The sequence below is a fragment of the Pelmatolapia mariae genome, linkage group LG14 (assembly GCF_036321145.2).
Source record: "Pelmatolapia mariae isolate MD_Pm_ZW linkage group LG14, Pm_UMD_F_2, whole genome shotgun sequence".
Classification (NCBI taxonomy): Eukaryota; Metazoa; Chordata; class Actinopteri; order Cichliformes; family Cichlidae; genus Pelmatolapia; species Pelmatolapia mariae.
Window position 1 is genome coordinate 31,324,007 of NC_086239.1, and position 25,512 is coordinate 31,349,518.

The following is a 25,512-nucleotide window of genomic DNA, read 5'->3' on the forward strand; positions in this document are numbered from 1 at the left end:
ATGTTACCTGTATGATTATTGTCTGATTTCACAGTCAGTATCCTAATACAGCTTTAATTCTTTGTCTAGCACAATTCAGTTAGTAGTGTAGCATACTGTAAAGGTGGTGGTTGGCCAAAACGTCTGTAATTTGACCAGAGTAATACATGTCTGGAGAACATTGTCCTGCCTTTGAACCTCGGCACAGCTTTAAAAGGTAAGTTAGACAGAGTTCGCTTCAGCTTTGAGTGCAGCTCAAGAATGCTGGACTGCATTCTTGTCGATAAAGCCAGATCTTCACTTAACACCTCATGCAAACAACTGGTGATTGATGTTTGTGTGTGTGTGTGTGTGTGTGTGTGTGTGTGATGCCTAAAGTTATTTTTTAATTAGAATATGAAGTAATACTCAACCCTAGCAGTCATTCTACATTCAGAAAAAACAAAAAATTGTTCTATTGTCTGGTGAACAACAACAAAAAGCAGCAAAAAAAAAAGAAAAGTAGATGCAGTTTTTCTACAAGTGCTGAAAGCCCATCACTCTTTGTTAGCAGTTGCTGTTGTGGGATGCTGTTTTAATTTCAGAATATATAAATAAACGCACACTGCATCAATGCTGTATATACATAACATTTTTAGCTCTTGGCCGACATGCCTTTTCATTCATGATTTAAATTTTGTTTAAATGTTATGTGCTGTCATTTGTTTTTCCCTGATAGAGCATTCATGGTGGTTGGATTGTCTTCAAAACTAACAAAACTGAACAGGATAATTAGAAGATGTTACCAGGTTCTGTTGGTTTAACTGCAGTTTCAGTGGTATGATTGCACAATCCTAGTACTTGAGTAGCTGTTAGGTTGCCAAACTGTTATTTCCAAATCCTTTAAAACCAGAGCTGCAACAAACATGCATGACAGTAACAGATATAAATGCATGAATCTAATTTATTCATTCCAGGAACAAACTGTGATTTTAAAAAAATGTAGGGAAAGGGAATAGTCTAAAAAATCTATTGCCAGACACTTAAATAAACATCTCTCTTTCATAGCCGTGCATTACAGAGTTATTGTGGCTTAGTATATGGATCTCAGTCTGAACCAGGGCACTGCTGAGCAGTGAAATCCCCTCTAAGATCCCACAGATGAATCTCAGAGGAGGACACTAACCCCTCCTTTTTGTCCCAGGGCCAGCAGGCAGTCAAACACTCATGTCTGTCAGATGAACCCTGCACTGGTCTGCCTAAACTGCAACGCGAGCGCTAGCATACAAACCAAGTGTTTTATCCTCAGAGAATTAATAATGATGCTGTACAAAACAAAAATGCTGAGGTTGAATATTTGAGATACATTTATGAAGTCTGAGCTGAAATTAGGAACCAAAATGTGAAGGTTGACACTGATTTTGATAAGTAAATTCTGGTTTAACTATGTATATAAGTATTTGTGATAAATGGAAGTTGAATGCATTTCTTTTCCTTTTTTTTTTTCTTTTTCTTTTTTTTTTTTACCAGTAGGGCAGCTCCCCTGCACTGTAACATTTGGGTAATGTTTTTACCAGGATGCTCTGTCTGTGTTTGTCCTGTATCTAATCTCAGGCATGAACAGCCTTAAAGACAGATCTGGGACTAGATCCTTGTCAACAACAGCGCTCCTCCTGCCAGCCACTGGGTCAGTGCCTGCAACTGCTGCCAAAGGGGCGGCGCCTGCACTCATGGGCTCCGGCAGTTGTGGTTACTGAACCTATGATTAGTTTTGCTCCCCCACAAACAGTGGAAATGCTGTCTATGCCTGGGCTGGCATTAAATGAACCTTTCTGTATGCACATATTGTTACCAAAATCGGTGAAAATAGAAGTGTGTGTGTGAGAACAAAGAACGGAGAAGTCAGAGCCTCCTCGCAGACTGTCTCTCGTATCAAAGAGGAGACTGTAAATATGACTGCTCAGCTGGCATCCCGGAACCATGTTAATATACCCCAAAGTGTGGTTTAGGCACCGCAACCATTTTGTTTTCCTTAATTTAGGCTTTCTGAATCCATTTTAGGTCCCCATTCATAGTGTTGATCCCTTGAGATGTAACATCTTCATAAAGGAAAAAGCAACATAATATTTATGAACGTAAATCTCAAAGGATGGGAGAGGAAGAGAAAAAGTTTATTTTTGTTCCCAAATTTGTTTTGTCATTTCAAACATCTGTAAGTACTTTCATAGTTAAAAAAAAATGCATGTCTTTGTATGTAAATATATATGTATCTGCTATAAGTGGACGTGTAAGAATTTCTAAGTAAATGATACTGCTCTGGTATGCTTGTAACCCATGTCCCTTTCTCTTTCTGTCATAATATGAAATCTAAAAGCACTATTCAAACACTGCAGTCCGCTAGATGGATTGTGGGTAATAATATACCCATCTTCTCAGCAGTTCTCCCAAACTCCCTCCACAATGAAATGAGACTTTTCATCACTTCATTAAATTGGCCTGTCATTTAAGAAATATTTGCATTTTATTTAAGACAAAGGCCCATCAGCCTGGTAATTTAAGCTTTACTCTATATAGACCACTCATGCTGTGCAACTCGTCCTGTGTAACTTGCCCCTAATTTCATTATTCTCATGTAAACATTTTAATGCCATATAGCCTAATTATGGAAGGATCCCTGAGGGGATTACTGCCTAATCCTCTTCCTGCCTATGAGCAATGGATGCTGTGGCTTAATGCTGGAAGCTATAGAGCATTTCTCTGTGCCTAGTCCTTCAGGGCAAATCTACAATGCTTTAGTCCTAGAGGTGTTACTTTTAGTAAGAAGTGGAACGCTTTATAATTTAAGGGCTGGCGTGAACAAAAGGGCAGTCAACTTTTATTGTCGCTCAACGCTTTATGACAAAAAGAATCGATTGTATTTCAAATATTATTATAATGTAAAAACAAATTCACATACTTTCACTCTTATTGGTACTCCCCCTCCCTTTTTAATCTCTCTCGCTGTCTCTCTCTCTCGCTCTCTTTTTAAACAAATACACCAGACCTTATCAGACATGCAGAAAAACAGGCTTGAGGTTACTGGTTACTTATATGAAGCTTGTAAGCAACGTGTAGCTTCTGCGCTGATAGCATCAGCAGATAGGATCACCGTTAATGGATCCGAGCAACGCTGAGGAAAGAAAAAAAATCAGGGAGGGCGGTTTAACTGTGCAGCCTGCAAGAGCGATGAAGGGGCGCTCTGGGAGTTGAGACCGAAATCCACTTGTATTCCTGTAACACTAGCGGCCATAATTGGCCGAGGAGCGCAGATTAAGATTGATGAGACATTAAAGTGGCTCTTTGGAGTTTAAGGAATCGATAAATATCCTGATTTCGAGAGGTTTCGTTTGAGAGCAGACAAATCACTGTAACGGTACTCCACAGCGACACTGATCTGAGAACATGGAGGATGAGGAGGAGAAGGAGGGAGGAGACTGAAATAAAGATGTGATCACTATCAGCTGACCAGGGCCACAAGCCCACCTTAACACTCTCGACGACTTTTTGGAATTGAAAACGAGGTTTACTGGAGTATTTTTTTTTTTAATTTTCATTTATTTCTGTTTTTTTATTGTCATTTTTATATTTAATTTTCCGAATTCTTCGCTTGGCTTGTCCCTGTCAAAACAGTCTTGAATAACAATTGTGTAAAATCATATTTTAATCTCATGTATAATAAGAGCGTTTTTCTTTTCTTTTTTGGATTGCCTTTATGGAAACCATTCAGACTGCAAAGGCATTTTTTGTTCTCCTTAATAGTGTATATAAATATTGAAATTTATTGTAATAATTTTTAATTACATCCCTATAACTCCACTGAATACGCTGTATTTTCGCATGTACGCATGCACACTATCAGAAACAGGCCTTTAAAAACCCTACAATTGCCGTAATGTATACGTTATATTGACGAATTAAACCGTTTCAATGAAAAAAAAATGCAATACTTGAAAAAAAATTCAAATAGATTCATAATTATAACTACAGATTGTGGTAGTACATAGTAGGTTGGGATTTGAGGATAATAGGCCGCGAGATGATGGTACCCCCTGTAATCGCATTGGGCAGTTTAGCGGAATTAGACTTAGTCTCGCTTTATTTAAAATAATAATTGTTTTAAAAAAAAGAGTAATAATCTTTTTTATTTTTTGCGCGTTACTTATTGAGCATGTGGCCATCCCCTCTGCACTCTACAGGCCCAGTGGTCCTGAGCAGCCCGGCCCAGCTTGTTGCCCCTGTCCTGGTGGCTCGGGGGACTCTGTCCATCACCACCACTGAAATCTACTTTGAGGTGGACGAGGATGACCCTGCCTTCAAAAGGGTCGACTCAAAGGTAAGTAACCTGCAAGCAAGTGTACAGCTCAAGTTTAAAGCGGCCAGTTGGTTTCAGACGTGCTTCTCGGTGTTTTTTGCCCTTCCGTTGCAATCGTCTTACAGGTGTTAAGCATTTACGTTTTATTTCAGTACAAATTTGGAGATGTAAAATCAAAACGCGAGATTTCATGTTTTCTTGAAAAATAAAGTCCTCCGCTCTTCCGCATATGCTCTGTATTTTTTTTTCTTTGAATAAGTTTATTGCTCAGATTTTTGTTATTAGGTCATATTTTTGGACCCCAGTGCTGTATGCTTAATACATTTTTTCCTTTCTTCAATTTTTTTTCAATCTGCTGGATTGCTTTAAAATGTTGAATAAGAAAACGTTAAATAAGAAAATTACTTTTTTTTTCTTTCTTCGTCCCTTCTTTTCTTTTGGAAAGTTTGAAATGTAGAATACTAACGAGAGCATGAGACCCCCAAAATGAAAAGTTCCAATAAATAATTATTTCTTCGCATTAGGCCTACTTCACTATTTCAAATACACATTTAATAAAACCATAATGGGACACAAATATAAAACAGCTCGTTTTATTAGCTCTTTAAATTAGATCAAAGACAGAAATAAAAAAACAGATCACAGATGTTATAATCCAGTGTATTTCAAGTGCATTTTCTTCCAATTAAACTGTAATATATATTTATACTATATATATGTTATCATTTTCTTTTCTTTCTTTTTTTAAAATCATGTAGGCCTAAGCACGGTAGAGAAAAACAATTCAAATGTTTGTACTTTAAATAATAATTCAAGTAAATCGATGGAATGTTTTCAATGTAAGGAAATGCCGTACGCCTACCATCAAAATGTAAACTTTTAAAAATTAGAAAAAGTCCATTGAAACAGGTGAATCAGACTACCACTGATGCAAGTATAAATTAAAAACGTTTCTACCAGATAAAGAAAAAAAAAGTTCAGAAGTAGATTTAAACAGGTGGATCCTATTTACGTGTCACAGAACAACAGTCACAATTTCAGACCACTCGAATCACAATCTATGAATGTATTTACAGTATAAAATGTACAGATGTGTTTTTTTGTTTTTCCAAAGGTTGTCTCGGGCTTTATTCTAAAGCGTTTAAGGAAATGCAGGATTTAGGCAGCCGTGTGACACGGAGAGGAAAGGAACCACTTCTGAGGTGGCCTCCTGGATTAGCCAATAATTTAAATTTAAGTATTGACACCTCCAAAAGGTGCACGGGGAGAGTGACAAGCTAAGCTGTTATTTAAAAAAGAAAATCATCTTGAAACAGGCTAGGCCAAAACATAACAACAGAGAACAGTCACATTTCACAAGACTTGCAAATCGGTTGGCAATATTTTGTGTCCGTTTAGGAGCTCATTAGGCCTCTTCAAAACATTTTTAAGACGAGGTGAACTAATATATTTTATTTTTACCTCAGAGTTTCTCCAAGCTTTTGGGGTTGGTCAGTATTTCTCTCGCCAGTCGCCAAGTCTGTTTGGCTGCATTCTCTAGAGCAGAGTGAGGTTTTCCTTGAAACAGGTCTAAATTGGGCAGGAAATAATGAGGGCACCTTCTGCACTGCAAACACGAAATAAGTTGCAATAGTATCCCGTTCAGGCGATCGCCGAGGCAGTTCTCATCCCAGTCCGACTCCCTGGGATGCTTCTCACACTCGTAGGAAACCAAGGTTTTCATGTGGTAGTTGTTCAGAGGTTGCCCGGGCAGTTCGAGGTGACGGTCTCGCAACGCTTTGAGGACGGACAAGCACTTCTTCCTGCATCCACCCAGAAGGAGTCGGTTCTCGGCCTCGGCGAACTGCAGGACCCAAGCGTCGCTCTCTGCTGAGCTCTGCTTGCCGTTCAGGGAGTAGCACTCTTTGGATAAAAGATTGAAACCTTCCGCTTTGACTTCTGCCACCCTGTTAGGTCCCGGCCAGGGGATGTGAGGCAGGGGCCAGTGGGCAGCGCTCCGTGGCCAGATGCCAGTGCACTTGAAAGCCGGCGTGATTTGTACCACATATCTGTCTCTAATGCGCAGCTTCACTTCACTTGTGTCAGCGACCATTTTGACAACATCTCTGTAGCTGCATTTGTCTACTGCCTGCGCCACCAGTGTCTGAAATCTCGACCGGATCTTGCGCGCAGAGAGGTAACCGGAGGCTGTGATGAATTCGACCCACAGAGACATGCTTCTCTTGCGGCCATCGCTGAGTTTGAGGACAGCGCAGCCGGGAATGGACCCGTCGTCCACAAAGTTGAATACTCCCATCTGATTCAGATAGAGCACAACCTCGAATTCAGTGGGCGAAATGACCTCCAGTCCCTCGAAACGATTATCCATCTCGCTGAGAGAGCTGATGAAGCGGGGCTCCTGCACCTCCACCTCCTTCAGGACATCCGAAACCACCTTGCACACCTCTCGGATGGTTTTGGCGATGGCTGCTTTCCGAGACTGACATTTCTCGTTGTAGTATTTGTTGAGGTGATACACCAACTTTGCCTGGGCGGCTATCATATTAGGGCAGAGATCCGGGTTATACACCGGAGTCTCGCAGTAAGCCGAGGGATCCAACGCGGCTGTTTGTACGGGAGCCAATTTTAGAGAAGAAAGAAAGCTATCTAAAAAGAAAAAGTATATTTATAAAACAAATAAGCTGTGCTCAGAGCACACGCGTAAAAATCATATCACAACATTCACAGCTGGTGTGCCGTAAACTGCATTGAAGTGTTCAAAGCAAGTCCTCGAAATTAGAAGGGTGCCGTGATTAAAAGTCCATTTCAGTCTTGTTCAGTATAAATGCCTTTTTCGTTTTTGTCTGATCACTGTGCCAGTTAAGAGTCCGCGTAATTGCGCAGAGTGGAGTGTGTCCTCTTGACGCAGACGCCCGGTGTTGCTGTGTTTTACAACGGGAACACACACACACACACACACACACTTTATTATAAGGGAGGAGTTGAAACCAAGATGTCCAATCGCTGTCCGATGCGTCACCGCAGTTTATCGAAAACAAATTCATCCCCGGGTGTTATATACAAGTAAAAAGTACAGGTACTAGTAGTATATCGAGGAGCGGAAGTACACCTACGCATTTGGAGAGCAGAAGAAGAAGAAAAAAACAGAATTTCCACAGCTCAACGTGTCTTATTTTCCGTTGGACACTATCTTCTATTTTTTTTAGTGCGCTTTGTTGAATCATATTTGAAACAGTAGGTGGGTTTAGAATTGTTTGGTATTCATGTATTCGTCTAATAAACGGCTCAGTTTTCAGTTTTATTTAAATTGTCCTCTTTCTGCATCGCACGAGATCGATTTTTTTCATGTAGGTTAAAGCAGATAAATCACAATTTGAATGGAGAAATGCACACAGCAATATATTATGTATGGATTAAAGATACTTTTTGTACATTTTAAGACATATTAATGAAAACAATCAAGCTTTGTTTTTTTTAAACTGGATCTTTAAATGTTACGTTAGGTTAGGTGAACAAACAGCGTTGAACCACCGCCTTTATTTTGCAAGAATAAAATAGTTTTAAGCTATTTATCATTTTTGACTTATTATTTAATTTAGTAGTTATAAGTTTGAGTAACTTATGTCAGCTTTAAAAATTCAGCTTGTATGATAACGAGAATTTTTTTTTAAAACAAAGTGTTTTCATATACATTATGTATGTATATGTATTTGTATGTTGTTTTTTTTGGGGGGGGGGGGGGGGTCAGCAACAGTGTAATTTTATTTTAGCATTTAATGTATTTTGTAAGAAAACCAAAACAGCTGTAATCTTAACAACTATATGGTTCTTACAGTCTTCTACATTAAAAAAAAAGAGTTTTATCATTTTAACCAAAAAATGTATTTCAGCCAGTGAATGAGAATGTGCAATAATTAAATATTTATTTTGGTTATTAATTTTCTCTGAAAGTAATTTTAATATTAAAGATTATCAGAGTTATTATTGTGTGTTGTATGTAATGTAACTAATTATTTAAATAAATAAAATATTTTACATTGAATACTGCATTCTTAAATAGAGGTACTTTATTCAACAAGATAGTAATACCACCCCCCACAAAAAAAAAATCCAGGAAAAAAATAAACAGTTTCAATATTTTGAAAATGAAAAATAAAAAAGTAAATAAAAACAAAATAATTATCATGTGTATGTGCATTTTATACACAGTGCCATGATCCTCAATAAAGTGAGCTTACATCTGCACTAAACCCTCTTTTGGCTCTCATCATTGCACTGGCACTCCATCTCACAATACAGTGCATGCTTTGAAGAAGACTTCAAAAAGATGATGCTGCATGGATCAGATAAGCAACAAAAAGTCATTTACACTCATCTCTGCTCTAGTCTGAACTGCACACAACCAGACATTATGAGGGCAAACCGCTGCTCGTCAGTTCCAGCTCTAACTACATGGATGCGGCTGAGCGGGAGGTGGCGTGTGTGCACGAAGGACCTTGATAGATAGGTGACTCCCATTATCAGCACAGCCTGTCATGAACACACTGCCAGTAGCTGCTTGGTAAACCTCTGTGATAATTTCACACTGTTACTAGGCAGAAATTACAGATTTAGGTAGATTTCTTTTTATTTTTTTACTTTCTTTAAATACAGTCGTTTGAGACTAGTTAACACTAAATAATAACAATATTATTTTATTCTAGTTTTCACCACATTTAACTGTGGTAACTTTAACTACATTTTACAACTTAAATGTTTTATTCTTATTGACATATTTCTGGTGACTGTGGAGGACATTATTGAACGTTTTCATGTGGTGAGAGGTAGCTAAAAGTCTTCCCCTCTCGGGCTTTGATAGTCTTTTCTCTCACTCTCTCCCACTGTCTGCAGCTCAGCAGGTACTTGTTCTTTATTGAAACCAGACTAGGCTCACTTTCCAGGCTATCTTTCTCCAAGTGAGATACCCCAGAATCCAGTTGCACCTCTTGAGTTTGTACTCCAGTGTTTGGTCGTCCCTATGCGTGATAGAAGCAAGGATTTTCATTGAGATTATCACCTCTTAATCTAAAGCATGTGGCTGCACAGATCTCACAGTAACTCAACCTGCTCTGCAGTCCCATGACTCCAGCAGTTGTCAGGTCTAGCCTAAGACAATTCAGTCTCCTTACCCATATCTTTACCATTACTACATTGCAATCTTTGTTGCTTCATTCGCCATGTCGCTAGGCTATTGAAGGCCCTCCAATGTGATATATGGGGTTGTGATTCCAGCACAGGCCTATTTCTGACCGAGCAAAATGCATGCATGATTGTGTAAATCAATACAATGACTTCTACTTCCCCTAATTTTGCACAAGCATGTGACCCTGTTTTGAAGGCCTCTTTGTTTTCAAAGAGCATGCCTCTACACTTATTCATTTTTTCTCCTTTTTTCTTTCTCCTTTCTTCTAGCAAGACCGATCATCATATTAACATAGATGGGCATAAGTTCAGTGGTACTCGTCTGATGGCATAATTGGCCTTTGATGAGACGAGTGCCGCTTTGAGTGACTGGAAGTCATGTTGTACCAAGTGACGCCAGAGTCATTTGCGTGCTTTACGCTGCTGTATAGATATGTATTATTTACCACACATGCATAAAACACTATGCAGCATCATGCATTAAAAATTATGTTTTGAAAATTAGTTTAAATTGGGAAAATAGCAATCAATGCTCTGTTCACAGAGTTTTAAAGAATCACATGTGCGTGTTTCAGCTCAATTTTTTGCATTACCTAATAATACGATCCACAAACTGGATCAAGATTTCTGTGGTGAGCAATCCTCTTACTGACGTTGTAATTGTGAATGATGTTTTATTAAAAATGTAGTTACACAACTAAAGTCTGACACATGCAATTTCATTAGGTTTCTGGGGTTTTTTTTAGTCTGGAAAAAGACTCTCTCAAGCAGTATTCCCACACAAAGGGAATTCAACCAGCTAGCTCCCGAATTAATGTACGGATTAGCCAAAGTGGACTTAAGAGGATGGCATCTGTTTGTACAGATCAGATTAAAAGCAGTGACACTTCGGTTATGTGACATAGCTGGATCTCAAACTGTGAGAAATAATATACTCATGGGATGGTCACTCACTTTGACACATTTTTTTGTAATTTTGTTTGTCACAAAATGAAATTGTCATTGGGATTTTTAATAATGGAGCATTATTATTCCACGCAATATGGTGTCTCTGTAGGAGGCCAGTTAATTTTGGGGCCTGGAGCCTCACTGTGGACCCCCTTTGGATTGTGTCCATTCATTTGTTTTATTCTCCGCTGTGTATTAGCAGCCTCATTTGGATAAGTCAGGAAGCTGGAGCACATGGCCAGAGGGCACCCAGAGACCCTCTAGCGGTAACCTCAACAGGCATTGTTCGCAGTAAGCTTCAGCACACAGAAATAACCAAATGTATTGGTTTGATGGAGCATTCTGAGAAAAGAGAGACGAAGAAAAGTGTAAATTATAAAACTTAATTGATTGTCTCAGCTTCAGTTGGCCCTTCACCCCTCCCCTTTGCAATATGGTACGCTTGTCAGACTCGCTGATAAATTACATGCATGTATTTGCATGAATTTAGCATATATATATACAATTCAAGTTTGTTTGCCAAAGTAACAATCCAGAGAAATGCCTGGTTTGTGTTACTAAAACGAACATACAATCTTACGTAATGCTCGGCACACCTTTTCATACACATTTTATGCATTTGGCCAGATGCAGTGACAGTGCTGCTGCTGCGCTTTATCAGCATGCAGTTTGCAGTTGGTATTTTGTTGTTAAACATTTCGTGTGCTGGAAACTAGGGCACCTGGTTTTTATTACTTTATTCTACATGAGTTCCTATTGTTGATTTCTAGAAACTGGATTTGTTTAGGTCATAAAGACTTGAACAGTTTATATGTTAGCATGCACTTATTTTCATTTCTGTTTTAGCTGCTTTGTTTTTGCTTTATTGTTGATTTCCACCTTGTTTGTGCTTAAAGGCAGCCATTCAGCAACAACGCTGTGATTAATCTTAATGTCTGCAAGATGTCTACCGTCTAAAAGTGGGTGCTGTAATCATCTGCCCACTGACCCCATGATGCTCATACGCGGGCCTCTCTACGGCCCTTGTGTATGATAAGTAATTTCAAATCTCAGATTGAATGAACACAGCTCTCTCCCACGTGTCATGTGATCTGGGAGTAGGAGTACACCAAAGCACAAAACAAAGGAAATGCAAGAATCGAGGGCATATTGCAGGTTTGGGGGTGTTGGTAATCAAACGCTGTTGGTGAGGCCTGTGATGAAATTAGGTGATGTTGCCTAAATAAGGGATGAAGGGTTCATAATTGCCAGTCTTAGAGATCTGAGGTACCGGGTGCCAACTGTCAGAGCAGGGCTAATGATGACAAATGTCTCTCTATGCAGATTGCTGCAGCAGCACCAGTGTGCAGCTGAGAAAGAACAAGAAAAGAAAAATGCAGAGGGACTAACAAGAGAAAGCTTGTGTGCTCATACTTAATGACCTACATGGAAATAAACCTCCATAACTGATGGGCCTTCTTTGAAAGTGCTAAAGCTTGAAGCTGTTTAAAGTTACCCCTACAGTACCTTGTGCATGGCTGTTATTAATAGGTATTATTCACTGTGAGTGCGAAGAATCGGTGATATCTGCACCTCTATCTGATGCAGTGAACGCGCAGTCTGAAGTTACATTTGCTTACAAGCTTGTCAAGATGATTTGACAATAAAAATAATGTCATGTTTTAGCTCTATATTTAGCCAAATAATCCATCAGCTCCAGAGGAGAAGACATGAAAGCAAGGCTCAGCATTGTCTTTGTGTAGCTTTCCTCATTAGCGTTTCTTTAGCTGATGCTTTGGTTGTTGTTGTGCAATGCAGCAAAATGTAATTTTTTAAAAAAGTGACTCGGCTCGTTACACTGTGGTTCAGTTAGAGCAGAACAAGCTGTTCCTGGGTAAGCTTTATTTCTTTTTTTCTTAAAATTGTGCTTAATTTTAACCACTTTTTGTAGCAGAGAGCCATAAATCTGATTTCACTCACTGTGACGTAAGGCTCATGCTAATAAAAGAGCAAGCCCAAAGTGCTGCATGGCCAGATTTCCCCAATTTGTTGCATGAATGGCTTTTGAAAGGGGTCCGTCTTTGTACAAAGGGACTCTCGTCTTTGTTTGGTTTCGCCCCATCTGTGTCATCTGGTGGTCTGTGCAAGAGGGTGGTGTCTCGGGGTGCTCCCCAGCGGCGTTGCCAGTTGTTTTATGGACTCGTTGGAGTGGTGCAGGGAGTTCATAAGTTGGCTGGGCCATTGTGTGCTGAGCCCAGCTGACACGTGTGAATTGACTCCAGCATATTGACAGATCATTTCCATTAATGAATCGAGGAGTCTGCCTTGTTTCACTCTGTGATTTATGCCCTTGCTTCATCATCCTCAGAGCTCTGGGTTAAATAACAACCCCCTGAAAGACTCAACCACTAATTGCTGGATGAAGTGAGTTTGCTTTGTTCAGTAGTTTTAAGTATGCCTAGATGTTCTGTAAGTCATATATAAATATTTTATATATTAAATTAAAATTACAACACAGTGAAAAAATATGAATAATAAATATAATGTCAGTAAATGCAGTTTTTTGAATCAGTTTTGTGTAAAGGCTGTAAAACAAACCAGAATAATGGTGTGATGTGTGGTCACTTATTAACAAGTGTCAGTAAATAGCAAAGTTTCCATTCAAAGACCAAGCAGTTTTCTCTCAAGGGTGGTTGGTCTTTTTCTTGATTTGATATTGAGATGCTTTTGTTTGCAACTGCTGGCGTTTCATGAGCTCTACCCTGATCCTCCATGGCGACCATCCAGCTTGTTCAAAGCAACAGCCATGCACTGCTGATAGCACTGGCCTCAGCCTGGCCTGTCACCCCCACCGCTGCTGCCACATGGAAGGCACATTTGCTCGCCACCATTTTATGCTGCTGTCACCCTCCCTTCAAGAGCAAGGGGAAAGAGGGGAGGTGAAAAGGAGAGGAGGGAAAGAGGGAGGCTCACCCTGAGCGGATGCTAGACAAAGATGGCAGCAGAGACATTTTGTCTACTTTCATTAGTTCTGGTGGTGGTGAGCTCTGCTGAATATTAGCCTGTTACTGGCAAAGCCACACATTGTGGAGCACAGACGGCGAGTATGTCACAATCGAATCTACCCCACCTCATTTCCATCTTCCTCACCCAAAAAGTGGGACATATGGGGCCAGATGCCAATTGCTTATTTTATACGGTAATTAACATCCCTTAAACCATGTTATGTGGTAGGTGTGACAAAGTTTATCTCACCAATTTACATATATACCCCAATAAGGTGCGATATTTTAAGATCCCGACTGACTACAAAGGCTTATGTGCTACATGTTATTAAGAAATAAAGAATATTAGCATTACTCGCCTTCACTCATGTTTAATAGTTTTGTTGCGGCACTGTCACATTCAGCTAAACTCAGAACCATCCTAAATCTGTGCTGTCATTTCCTTGAGTATCTGCTATCTGGTATCTGTCAGCTTAAATTGGGACCCTACCTAAACCCATATGCACTTGGATCTGTTGGTCTATGTGTCTGTGTGTATGTTTTTAATATTTTTCTTTAAAAGGGTCAGTGCGTGAAAGACAGCTGTAATATGTTTGGACGCTCCCGTAATGAACTTGATTGTTTTCTGTTGTTTGTGATCTGCATGACTTTATTAATTGCTAGAAAAATTAGTTTTGGAGTTCAGCCAAAACACAGATATTTCATCTGGTTTCCTGCTTTGCACCCTGTGCCTGATTCTTTTGTTTACTTTTATAACAAAATTTGCAGAGAGAGTCCCAGATTTGTGCCGGTGTGTATGTGAAGATGTATCTGAATGTTGCTTTGTCCCGCTGGGCTTTTATCTGTTGGACTCATTATAGTAGTCATCTCACTGGGCTCTATTAGAGAAGCTCAGGAGATGGGGTCGCCATGAAAGAGTCATGATGGACGAAGAAGTGCTGATGTGCAGGTTCCTGCCTTCAGGCTTTCACCTGCTTAGAAACAGCCTCAAGGCAAAAAAGAAAAAAAATGACTGGCCTCTCAGTCCAGCCAATAAAAGATTGAAGACCTAAAGTCAGGACTTTTTTAAGGTTGCTTACAGTTAAATGTATCTAAAATTTATAGTGAAACAAAATGTCAAAGTTAACTAATTAGTCAATGATTTTTCTGTGCGTCTTTCAAAAGATTTACCAAAAAAAAACAAGTCGAAAAGGTGGGTAAGAGTACCAGAAAGACGGATAAAGTTATGCTGTTCTACCTCGTTAAATTTCAAACGATTTTATTAGAGTGTCAATTCTGTGGTCTTGGCAGGGCTTGGGAGGTGTCTGAGCAGGGAGTGCAGCGGCAGGGAGTGAGCATGTCGGCTGTTGACACCATCTAACGAAGGGGGGGATTAGGAGTTTACAGAGGCAGTAATATGATAGGTCAAAAAGAGGAGGCACTCCTCCACAGCACTTGGCTCTGTAATGAATGATTGACTGGAAAAGGAGAAGCTGCCACTCGCTGGCTGAGTGCTCATCTTGACGCCTGCCGCACCGCTCCACGGCTTCCCTTGATCACGTTTCGCTGCTCCTTTCTCATCTAAGGAACCAGTCTGCAGGGAAAAGCTGCTTTTCCCTCTTATTTTTCTCTCTAATTTACACATTTAAGACATTTTTGTTTGCTTATTTGCAATTCCTTTTTTTGTCAGTGAGCCTCCCTCTATCAGTCCTACTCCCAGCCCTAAAACCAGCCCCCCACCACCCAACACACACACACGCACACAACCTTCCCTTTCTCTTGTGTTTGCCTCGAGGCAATGAACTAATTTCAGGTTCCATAATTGCAGTGTGTTGTACACCTGTCTGCTATTAATTCTCCCCTGTCTCTTATTCTTTTTCTTAATGAGATATTATTGTAATTATTGTCATTATGCTGTTTTTCATAATGAACTTGATTGATGTTGTTGTTATGGAACTATTTATTCTCTATAATTAGTGTAAATGTGGAGGGAACTTCTGTAGGCACTGATAGTCCGGGACTCCAGGTATGAGTAAACTCATCAGCTGACTCCAGAGTTCCCACTTAGTCCACAGTTTGTCCTGGATATAAACATGAGAGCAAAGTAGTCTGGTCACTAGTGAATAGGGCCCTGCTTGTAGGCATTTTAAAACCATTACAACAATGAAAGGCTTTACAATGGGCATCCCTGAGCTTTGTTTCAGCCTGTCACTTGCACCCTGTGAAAATCAAATAGTGCTCTGAACATCATAAAAAAAGGTGAATAAGGTTTTGCCTATACTCTTATTTAAAAAAAAAAAAATCTGCTTGTGTTTTGAAAAGGAAAAAAAAGGTTTTCAGTGACACAAGTTTGAATGTTATTGTTGAAGGAGCAAACTACTGGAAGGAATGTTAAAGAAAATCTCAGCTGAATGAACAATGTTGAATTTTTTTTTCTTAGTGGCTCTCAATCCAATTAGGAGTTTAATAAGGGTCATGCATAGGGACTTCACGCTGCAGGTTGGTTTCTTTAAGGGTGCTTTCAGGGAGTAGGCTGGGGCTGAAGTTCCTGAAGGTCCTGACTGAAGGCTGGTCTCTTTAATGTGAAGCGAGGGGTCCTGTGCCCTGGTGAGTCATTGAAGCTGTTTGGGGAGCGCAGATGATATTTTCCATAATTGTGAAGCCTAGATTGTCGGATAATCTGACACTGTGGTTACAGTGGTTTCTCAGGTGGTACCAATTACCTGATCTCTCACACATGTCTGCTTCTTCTCACATGCTGCGCTCCCGCTGTTTCATTTACCTTGAAATGTAAGAAGATTTATTTTTTCTGTATAACAGCCTGTTTATAAGAAGTGAATGTTTTTCCCTGATTAAAAATCTTTGAGTCAAATCTAAACAGCTCTTGAACTAGTTGTTACTGTTTTCAGGTTGAGTTTCATACTTGGAAAACTGGAGCCTTCTTGAAAACTTGAATTTGAGTGAAGATGAGGAAAAGCTATATGGGTCTTTAGTTGGGACTTAGTTGATCTTTAATCCCCCCCTCCCACCCAAGAGAAAAAGTGGGCAGGAGGGCCCTAAAAGTGGACTTGTCCAGCCTTTGTGGGTTTGTTCACATGCTGCTGTGCTTTGAGTGTCTGACAGCCGTTTAACTCCACACGACCTGTTTCTCAAGTGCCATCGTTCGGTTGCTCTTGAATCCTTTTAGGAGCCATAATTACAATTCATGCACTCCCCGCGCTTCTTTGAAGAAGCATTCAGAGAGCAAAGCAGGGTGCAGAAAGCCTGAGAGAAACCCAGCAGTAGCAGCTCTCCTCCAGTGTGAAAACACTGAAACTATCAGCAAAATGCTTACACCGCAATGTGAAACTACAGGATGAATTTGTATAATATGCAGATTTGTAAAGTAACAAATAACTGGGTAAAACAAGGGTGAACGGTGTAAAATGTGTATAGAAGTAAAGATTTTCTCCTGCTAAGAAATGGTAAGAAGCAAGTCTAAAATATACATTTCACAGGACAAATTTCATCAAATTGCCATTCTTTCAAGTATGCAAACAACTTGTGAATTGTGGTACAAGTGAAGTGAAGCACATTCAATGACTTTCAAAGGGAAAGAGAAGAAAGGGTAAGCTTAATGCCTAATAGGTGCTTTAGTAATTTCTGAGTTTTCATAGCTTAATCCGTTCTGAAAAGCTCAGCAGAAGAAAGGCTGCAAATGGCCCTCAGCATTAATTTGATGTGACTTCTGTACAATAAGGGCTGTGGATCCCAGAAGCCCATTTTCAAGCTTACCTTCTTTCATCATCCTCAGCCTTTGGAACTTTTACCTAAATGTTTCATGAAACTAAGGCTGTAAGCCTCTTTGGTATTCTGTCTTTATAACGCATGGTTTAAGACTATTATTACACCGTGTTCAAGGCAGAGGAACACATACAAACACTGAAGCTGCCTCTCTATTGTGTGGAATTCAAATTGATTTGGTACAATTGAGAGAGCATTTGTATTAAAACACACATATCGTATGGCTCATTTCCCCTCTTTCTTTGTGGATTTTTACAAATGCAAATGAGTTGGTTCCCCATCAGTCTTTGTACAATTAAGCATGCTTTTTGGTTCTCTGAGTATTATTTCCAGATCAAATAATGTGTCTTTTATTTCCTTTTAGATTTCAAAACGCAGTTTCCCTAGGAAGACATTTGAACACACAGCTAAACCTCACAGTGCCTCATTACTCACATTTCGTCCTGATATTTTTCGGAAATTAAAAGTCAAAATCACAAAATTCAAAGTTACATTTTCCCTGTTGTTGTCTGCTTTTTGATGCCATTCTTAGTAACTCCAACCCCTTCTGTTTCTGTAAAAAAAACAATCTCATGAACTATGGTACCTCTCTGAGATTCTTTTTTTCGATGCAAAGAGTCAAAGCAGGAGGAGAAAGATTTGGTTTGTTATCAAAGAACCTTGTGATGATGTGCCCCAGGAAAGTACAGTCTGCATCTCACAGTTTCTATGCTGTGGATGCTTTGTAGCAGTCTCTCCCATTATAAAAATAACATCAGTTAAATTGATACATGTTCAAAGCTTATTTAAAAAAATCTGCTTTATTTTCTTGAGATTCTTTTGTTTACGCAGAATTGAGGAAAGCCAGCAAGGGACACACTGGGTGGGTCAATGACCCTGGAGAAAACAGCTTGCATTAATATGGTCTAATCCAGTGTAATTAGTCAAATTACAGCACGCCAAGCAGCTTGTCAGGGGCTGTCGGCTTTGGCAGGCACGAGAGATGGCGTGGAGTCCCACTGGACAGCAGAGGGACCTCAAAAGCTCTGCGAAGCTGCCCTACTGCTCTTACTTTTACTAATTTTACCTCATTTTCCTCTTCACCCTGTCATTTTTTTTTCTACTCTTGACAAAAAATGGAAAGAGCTCTTCAGTCAGGCTACAATGTTTTCACCTTTTCCTGTGTTGTCTTCCATACCCCCAGGCTGCTAGCTTGGCTTACTGCCTGGCTGCTAAGGTGGATCAAAATGATAGGAGGATTCACAGCACAGGCTACAGAAAGTCAGAGTAATTATATCAGCGCTGCACTCCTCCTACGTGATTTTATGAGGGAGTCAGATGCACGCTAACTAGTGCTGCTAAGAACCATGGACACGGTTAAGACACTTCCTCATGTTGAAGGATTAGCATTGGTAAAAAGATTTAAACTATATAATTACATGAGGATAAAGTACAAATTATCTAGTGCACTCAACAGCCAGATTATCATCCCTTGCAAACCGCGTTCAGCCCCAAGGGGTGAGCCTGGATGACAAAGGCCCTCATTAGCATAAATTTACAAGCCCTTTCGTTCAGAGAAGCCGATAAGAACCTGTTCCACCTTTGCTTTGGCCCTGAATGGCTTGTTGTGCTTTTGGCAATGACAGATAAGTCAGGGTAATTCCACTTTATGGCTGAAAAAATGATGCTCCAGATTCTGGCTGCATCCCGAAGGTGTCACCCGCGATAATCCTCAAACAGCGTCCAGCAGAAAGGGGGCTGTGTGTTTTCCAGATGATATACTGCGAATGACAGAAAGAATTATATGAAGGAGGACGAATCTGTAACATATTATTAAGCAATTCCCTGTGAATAAGGGGGATAAAAGGATAATGGATGAGGGTGTCATTATTACCTTGGTGCCAAGGGAAGCGCCAAAGCAAAGGTAGAAAGACAAGATTAATTGAGGACGAGTGAGGCGCTCATTGCTCATCAGGCCCTCTCGTCTAACCACTTGCTCTTTCTGTCCCTCTTCTCCTCTGTCTCTGCCTCTCCATCCTCATCTTATTCTTTTCTTTTTCTCTGTCTTGCTCTGAGCCCCTATTCCTCCCACGCATAACCAAAAAAAAAAGAAAGAAAGAAAGGAAAAAAAGAGGAAAAGAAAAGTAGAATTTAAAGCGATCAGCTTGGCAGTCTCAGTGGCAGCCAGATGAAGCTGGTACCCAGGCCAGGAAGATTTCAGTCATCTTAAGGCTGACAAGTCCCTGAAAACGTCCCATTAGGAAAAGCTTGCTGAAAAGACCCAACACCAAATGACTGCATCCCTTCTCTCAAGCTCCTTAGTGAAAGCATCCCCAAAGCTTTTTATCTGGATGATGTGCTGACTAAGTATGTTTGTGGATGTGGCTATGGGTGGCTCACCATTTGACCGTGTTCATTTTCCATATGAAGCTTTAAATGTTGTATTCTATCCTTTGCTTGCTCACAAACAAACACAGGAAATTATATGTTTTGCTTATAAATTATAATCATGTAGGCAGTAAACATATTTCATAGAAAATTCTTAAGGACATTTTTTTCATATAGTAACACTTGTACAAAGATAACTCATGTTAGCTCGAATGCTAAATTACAGCCTGATCTGCTTTTTGAAAGAAATGGGAGGTCTGTCCTTTGATTTCCAAAGAGTGCAAGCATTTTGTTCTCAAACTTGCTCCCTCCTACACATGTTCCAAACTTTTGATAGACTCCTAACAAACTGAATCCTGATATAAAATGAAATTAGACAATAAGAATATGATCCACATAAAACTGTGATTTTATCAGGAATTGCATTCATTTTATGTATTTTTTTTTTAAATATTGTATTCCCACTTTGTAGTCTTGGATAAAAGTAGCAAAAGTGTAAACATGGCGTCACCATCAGGCTTCAATCACAAGGCATCCAACTAGATCTAAAATCTAAAAAAAACATGACTATATGTAAACGTATATGTAATTTAAAGAGGGCTCATACCACACTTTAGAATGATTTGTTTCTTATAACCGCCAAACCTTCTGATGGCTTGATGCCAGACTTTCTATCACTGCTGCAGAGAACCACAAGCCTAAGTTACTCTTTGTTTTTTTTTCTTTACCCACTGGATTTCTTGGGGCTTTATGTTTCCACATAGGCTGAGCTTTTACTCTTTAAGACACGATTGCATACTGCACCAGGGGCTCCTCCCACCTGTCCTACCATGGCAGTGTTGAAGACAGCGCTGCAGGGTCTGCTAATCTGCGTGAAATACTATCTCTGACATGAATGTTATTGACAAACTTGGCTGGACATTTTGGGCAGTGAACTGCCAGCATATTTAATGCATATTCATCTCCTTTATCCCACTGGTCTTGCCAGAGCACCAGAGCTGTGTCATCTTGCCACACTCCAGCTACCACCCAAATGTATAGTGACACTGATTATGCAAATCTGTATCTTGTTTTCTCCCAATACCTGCATTAGAAGCCTGCTACTTTATTGAAGTTGAGATACGGGTCTGTCGGAGAGGAACTACGTGGATTTTTTTCTCTTTCTCTCTTTTTTTTTAATAATCTGGGGGAATCTTTTACATTTTTTGTATTTCTACACTTCATAGCAGTTGTCACATTAAGGACAGATCAGATAAAAACATGCTTTGATGCTCAGGCATACATTATGAATCTTTGCAGGATGTAAAAGGGATTAAAGTTAAAATAAAAATGTGGAGTTTTGCTTTGGCTTTGCAAACTTAAATATGCCAGCGTTAGTTTCATTTCACAGTGTATGCACTGCTTAGTGTGTAGAAAGAAAAAACTGTCAAAGTTGGGGCTATTTTTTGTGCATATGGTTTTATTCAGGAAATAGTTTAAATTAAAAACTATTTTGTGTATTCATAGAAACTACTTTCTGCTGATCACAAAGCAACTGTCTGTGATAATGTGTTTTGTGGCTTTTGCATTTTTTGAGTCATTTTTGTTGTTTTGGGTTGGAGGGAAATCTCAGGGGGTGATATTTTGCCATCTAAGCAAGTATGGGAAACATATGTACATGCTAGCTATAACACAGTCTATGCAAGGCTTGCTTTTCTTTTTCTTTTTCTTTTTCACTTTTCTTTTTCCTTTTTAATTTAGATATAGATTAGTGGACGAGTTGGGTAATTTTTTATAAACATTATTTAGTTTTTATTGATTTATTTCTTTTTTTGCCCAGTCTTCCATGTTGTCTTAGGCTGGCAATGCTCTTCCACTTAACTCAGAGTTGTTCTCTGCTCTCCCTGTTACTAGGCTTCATGCTTTCTCTTTGCCTTCTCTGGCTCCTCAACCTCTTCACAGATTTGGCCCATATTGCCTGGGGTCAGCCATTGAATACAGTATATGCAGTGTGTGCTGATCCTCCAAATTGCCATGTGTGAAATCCATCCCACTTGCTCCTCGGGGAGTAGTCATATCACTCAAAATGAAACTGCCTCTCGTATCCTCCCCTTATTCTTCCACTTCACTGTTCTCTATGGCCGCCTGGGACCATGCAGTTGTGAGGCTTTATAGTGGAAGCCTATTAGACAAATCTGAGAAGAATGCAGCAGAGGTCCTGTGATACCAGGTTGTCAGTATGCTCCACAGTCTCATATAAATATATCAGTCATGCCGGCTTGGAGGTCTCACAGAATTATAATATTTTCCTATTTTGGTGTAAATGGAGTGGAGGGGGGTGTAGATTGTTCCGTATGGGAGAAAATTGCATCAGGTTTTAAAGAAAATGCTTCGTTAGATATATTAATAACATCTGTCATTGTGTCTCAGTCAATGTGGGGGTAAAGCTATTCGGAAGTCAAATATGATTAGAATCTATTTCCATGCATGGAGTGGCTTCTTGTCGCTTATAAACATGATGTGCTCCGTGTGAGCATCTGCACATTATTATATATGAGTTTCAGCCTAAACACTGGTGTCACCTGTGCCTCTCCTTATCTCATCTGTCAAAATATTTTCTTTTTTTCTCCTATGATGTTCTGCGTGCAGAACGCAGCCTGCCCTCTGTCACATCAGGGAAACCAGAGAGAAGGAATAACGTAAAACGAGCAGAGAGTTGTTAAATTGCATTATGGCTATTATACAGGATAGGGATATATGCTGCAGCTGGTAAAGTAGCGCATGCGCCTGTGCCTCCTAATGAGGCTGCATGGAGGGACCTGTGTGGAAACAAAAGGCTGTGCTTGTCGGCCACACCAGACCCCTTCACCCACCCTCTCACCGCTCCCCCAGCCCTGAGCGTGACAGACCAAGAGCAGAGCGCCGGTCCCTTCCTGGTGGCGTGATTAGATTGGGGCCGAAGTCTCCAGCTGGCAGGCCTGTCTGTGACTGGAGGCGGCCGTCCCCAGCGCTTGTCACTGGCTGACACCTCTGACAGGCAGGGGACAGCTTCAGCAGACAGGTTCATTAAATGGCATTTTTTACAGCTGGGCCTCCAAAAATGAGGGCTGGGCTTTGTCAAATCCCCAAGTCTACAGGGGCCCCTGCGTGTTGGTTTAGACCAAAGCTTTGTTGTTATGACAAATTTTTTGATCTGGGCCGTTTGAAATCGGCTCTTTTTTTCTCCTCTTTAGCCTCTCTTTTGTTGACAGCTGGCCCTTTGCCCTGTATTTTGTCATGGCAGCAAAATGTTTGCGTTAGCTGGTTAACCAAAAACAGCCCGCGCTAAAATATTTCATTGAAAACCAATTTTGAGACCGAAATTTACAGCTGTTTATATATGTTTCAATACTTACGAGCCTGCACTATGTTTTATTGCTTCCATGGCTGTTATAGTTACAGTATTATTTTATAATGCATGATATAAAGATGGAGAATTCACAAGCTACTGGTAAATTAAAACAATAATTTAGTTTAATGAATAAAGACTGTACTAAAACTGACAAACCATTCAGAGGCTCTAGACATATGAATAACTTAATTTGTATTCACATAACACCTCACTAGTCTTTTGATGGAGTAAGCTGTTGTAGTCTCCCCATGATGCTTATCTGTATCACTTGCCTTTCAGCATTGCACTCAGAAGACTGCTTCCACAACATCTGGCTACAGAGTGGGAGGGGGCATAAAAGATAACCTGCTTCCCAGTGAGCTGCTGCTGGCCTCCAGCTCCTAGTAGGCCTTCCATCGCACCTCCCTTCTTTTCTATCCCCCTCCAGTCAGCACGCTGCCTCCTCAGGGCCGTGCTGTCTCTATGACAACTGTTTGAGTTGGGGGTTGCAGAGGTGTCAAGCAGGGGCATTACTGGTAGGAGAACACCAGAGATGCTGGGCTGCACATCCAGCATCTCCACCTAATCCAATTTTAATTGAGCTCAAGAGATTTTGGATGTGGCACGGAGGTCGGGCACGAGCTATTCCAGGGAGAAATTAAGGGAGCTCGGCTTGTGCTGCACTCTTCCAGCCTGTCACTATTTTAAATGAGCATTAGCATCAGACCTAACCCAGCTCACTCTGATTCTCTCCATCTCTACCCCCACCACTGTGACCACACACACGTGTCCGCACACACACACAGACACACACACACACATATACACTGTAGGGCCTCACCCCCTTACTGCCCTGTTAAATCTTTATTCTCTCCCACACACGCACTCTCTGAACTGAACCTATGTGTGATTATAACCTGGGGAGTTGATGAGGTTGCTCCCTGGCTCATACTGTTAGACAAAATTGTTCAGTCAGGGGGAAGTGAGATGGAAGGAGGGAGAAAGGTGTGTGAGGGGACCATTCTCACCTGTCAGAACAACTGTCTTGTCTTTCTGTGTGTGGACCTGCAGCCCCCGGTGGTGCTGCATACACTAATGATTCTTTGTCTGCTCTCCCTCTCGTTTTCCTGGCATGATGATTTTTATTGATTATGTATATCCCACTGACCCAGGGGGCTATTTCTTTGACCGCTTGCCTTTCCACCAATGACTCTTTTAAACTAACTCAAAAACTGTGAAACATTCAACACAGTCTGTACACAGCTGCATGTTTTGTACCAATTGTGCCATGTAATGTGTTATACAGTCTCACTAATTCTTAGTTACAAGTTGAAAAAGGGAATGAAAGAACTGATACTGGTGTGATATTGAGGCCTCTCCTTTGCCTTGGTTTGGTGAAGCTCCAAGTCCCAATTACATCAGGGTGCTTTGACCCTGTTATACCTGCCTGCAAGCCTAGTTAAGCATTCTTCTTAGCAGCCTAATGGGTAGAGGGATTAGTTTGCAAGTAGCAGGCAAAGGTTTCCACTAAAAATACCCCCCAAAACAAAACAGTGTGTACAGTAATGTTTTACTCGGGTTTGTTTTCCTGTCAGTGCTCTGTTACAGTCTCCTCACAGCTTTGACACCTTTCATCATATCTGCAACGTACTGCATTCCGATCATTTGGTTGCTAAATTGCTAAATATAGAAATCAGTAGTCTATTTCACTCTTCGTCTGACATTATATTTTGTTTTATACAGCTACAATAACCACAGGACATTTTTTTCTCTTCTCTTGTTCACCTTCTAGGTCTTACCATACACTGAGGGCTTGCATGGGAAGTGGATGTTCAGTGAAATTCGCGCAGTCTTCACTAGACGATATCTCCTGCAGAACACAGCGCTGGAGGTCTTTATGGCCAACAGAAGTAAATGCAGTAACAATTTAGAGAATTTAAAATTGAAGTGCTTATTTCCCATTTTTTGTAATATAATAAGTGTTATCTTTTACTCTTTGCAGCATCGGTCATGTTCAACTTTCCTGACCAGGCCACAGTAAAGAAAGTCGTTTACAGTCTCCCTCGGGTGGGTGTGGGTACCAGCTATGGACTTCCACAAGCCAGGTAAGTTGAAATAAAGCAATCAAAATGCCGTTAAATGTTTAGAATTATTTTATGGCCTTGTTACCTCATCTGTGCTGTGTGGTGAAAGAGTCTGTGCAGTACTGGCCTGCAGTAGAGTCATTTGAAGTCCCATTGCTCCAGTCATTGAAGTGGATGTGCACTGACCCTGACTGAGCTGACCTAATTCTCTGACAGAAGACTCTATACAAGAGGATTGCAGCCAGGCCAATGACCACAGGAAAAAAGATTCCCTTTAGACTCCACTGGTGCTAATAGGCCTTTTTATATACTGCCGCAAAACTGGCAACTTGTATGATATTTTGTGGATGTCAAGAAAGGCATCCTGCATTGTAGTTCAGCTTGAATAATTGTGTGATTTAGGGATTTTTAATTACCAACTGGCATTCACTTAATGTGCTAGAATGAAAGATATACAGCTATGAATACCATTTTGTTATACATCCTTCATCTCAGTATGTTAATTCTAAAACTGAGTAGTAGTGTTAA

At 40.3% G+C, this 25,512-nt stretch overlaps 2 protein-coding genes and 1 long non-coding RNA gene across 4 annotated transcripts in view; 1 reads left to right on the top strand and 2 right to left on the bottom strand.

Moving 5' to 3' along the window:
* Positions 1-25,512, top strand: part of nbeab (neurobeachin b) — a 209,231-nt gene that overhangs the window by 137,091 nt on the left and 46,628 nt on the right. The window contains exons 1-4 of one of the 2 annotated variants that reach the window (XM_063492974.1): positions 430-3,518; positions 4,194-4,330; positions 24,693-24,810; positions 24,903-25,005. In XM_063492974.1, coding sequence (XP_063349044.1) covers positions 24,729-24,810; positions 24,903-25,005 — 185 coding nt within the window. In that variant the 5' untranslated portion in view covers positions 430-3,518; positions 4,194-4,330; positions 24,693-24,728. Of the gene's footprint in view, positions 1-429; positions 3,519-4,193; positions 4,331-24,692; positions 24,811-24,902; positions 25,006-25,512 lie in introns of those variants that run through there. The other variant, XM_063492975.1, reaches the window with a different exon arrangement.
* Positions 4,887-7,632, bottom strand: mab21l1 (mab-21-like 1). The gene has a single exon (XM_063492987.1). The coding sequence runs from the start codon at positions 6,849-6,851 to the stop codon at positions 5,772-5,774; it is 1,080 nt and encodes a 359-aa protein (XP_063349057.1). The 5' UTR covers positions 6,852-7,632; the 3' UTR covers positions 4,887-5,771.
* Positions 17,965-19,534, bottom strand: LOC134640911 (uncharacterized). The gene is made up of 2 exons (XR_010095495.1): positions 19,058-19,534; positions 17,965-18,944 (listed from the first exon to the last, which is right to left on the bottom strand). It is a non-coding gene; the product is annotated as an uncharacterized LOC134640911 (long non-coding RNA).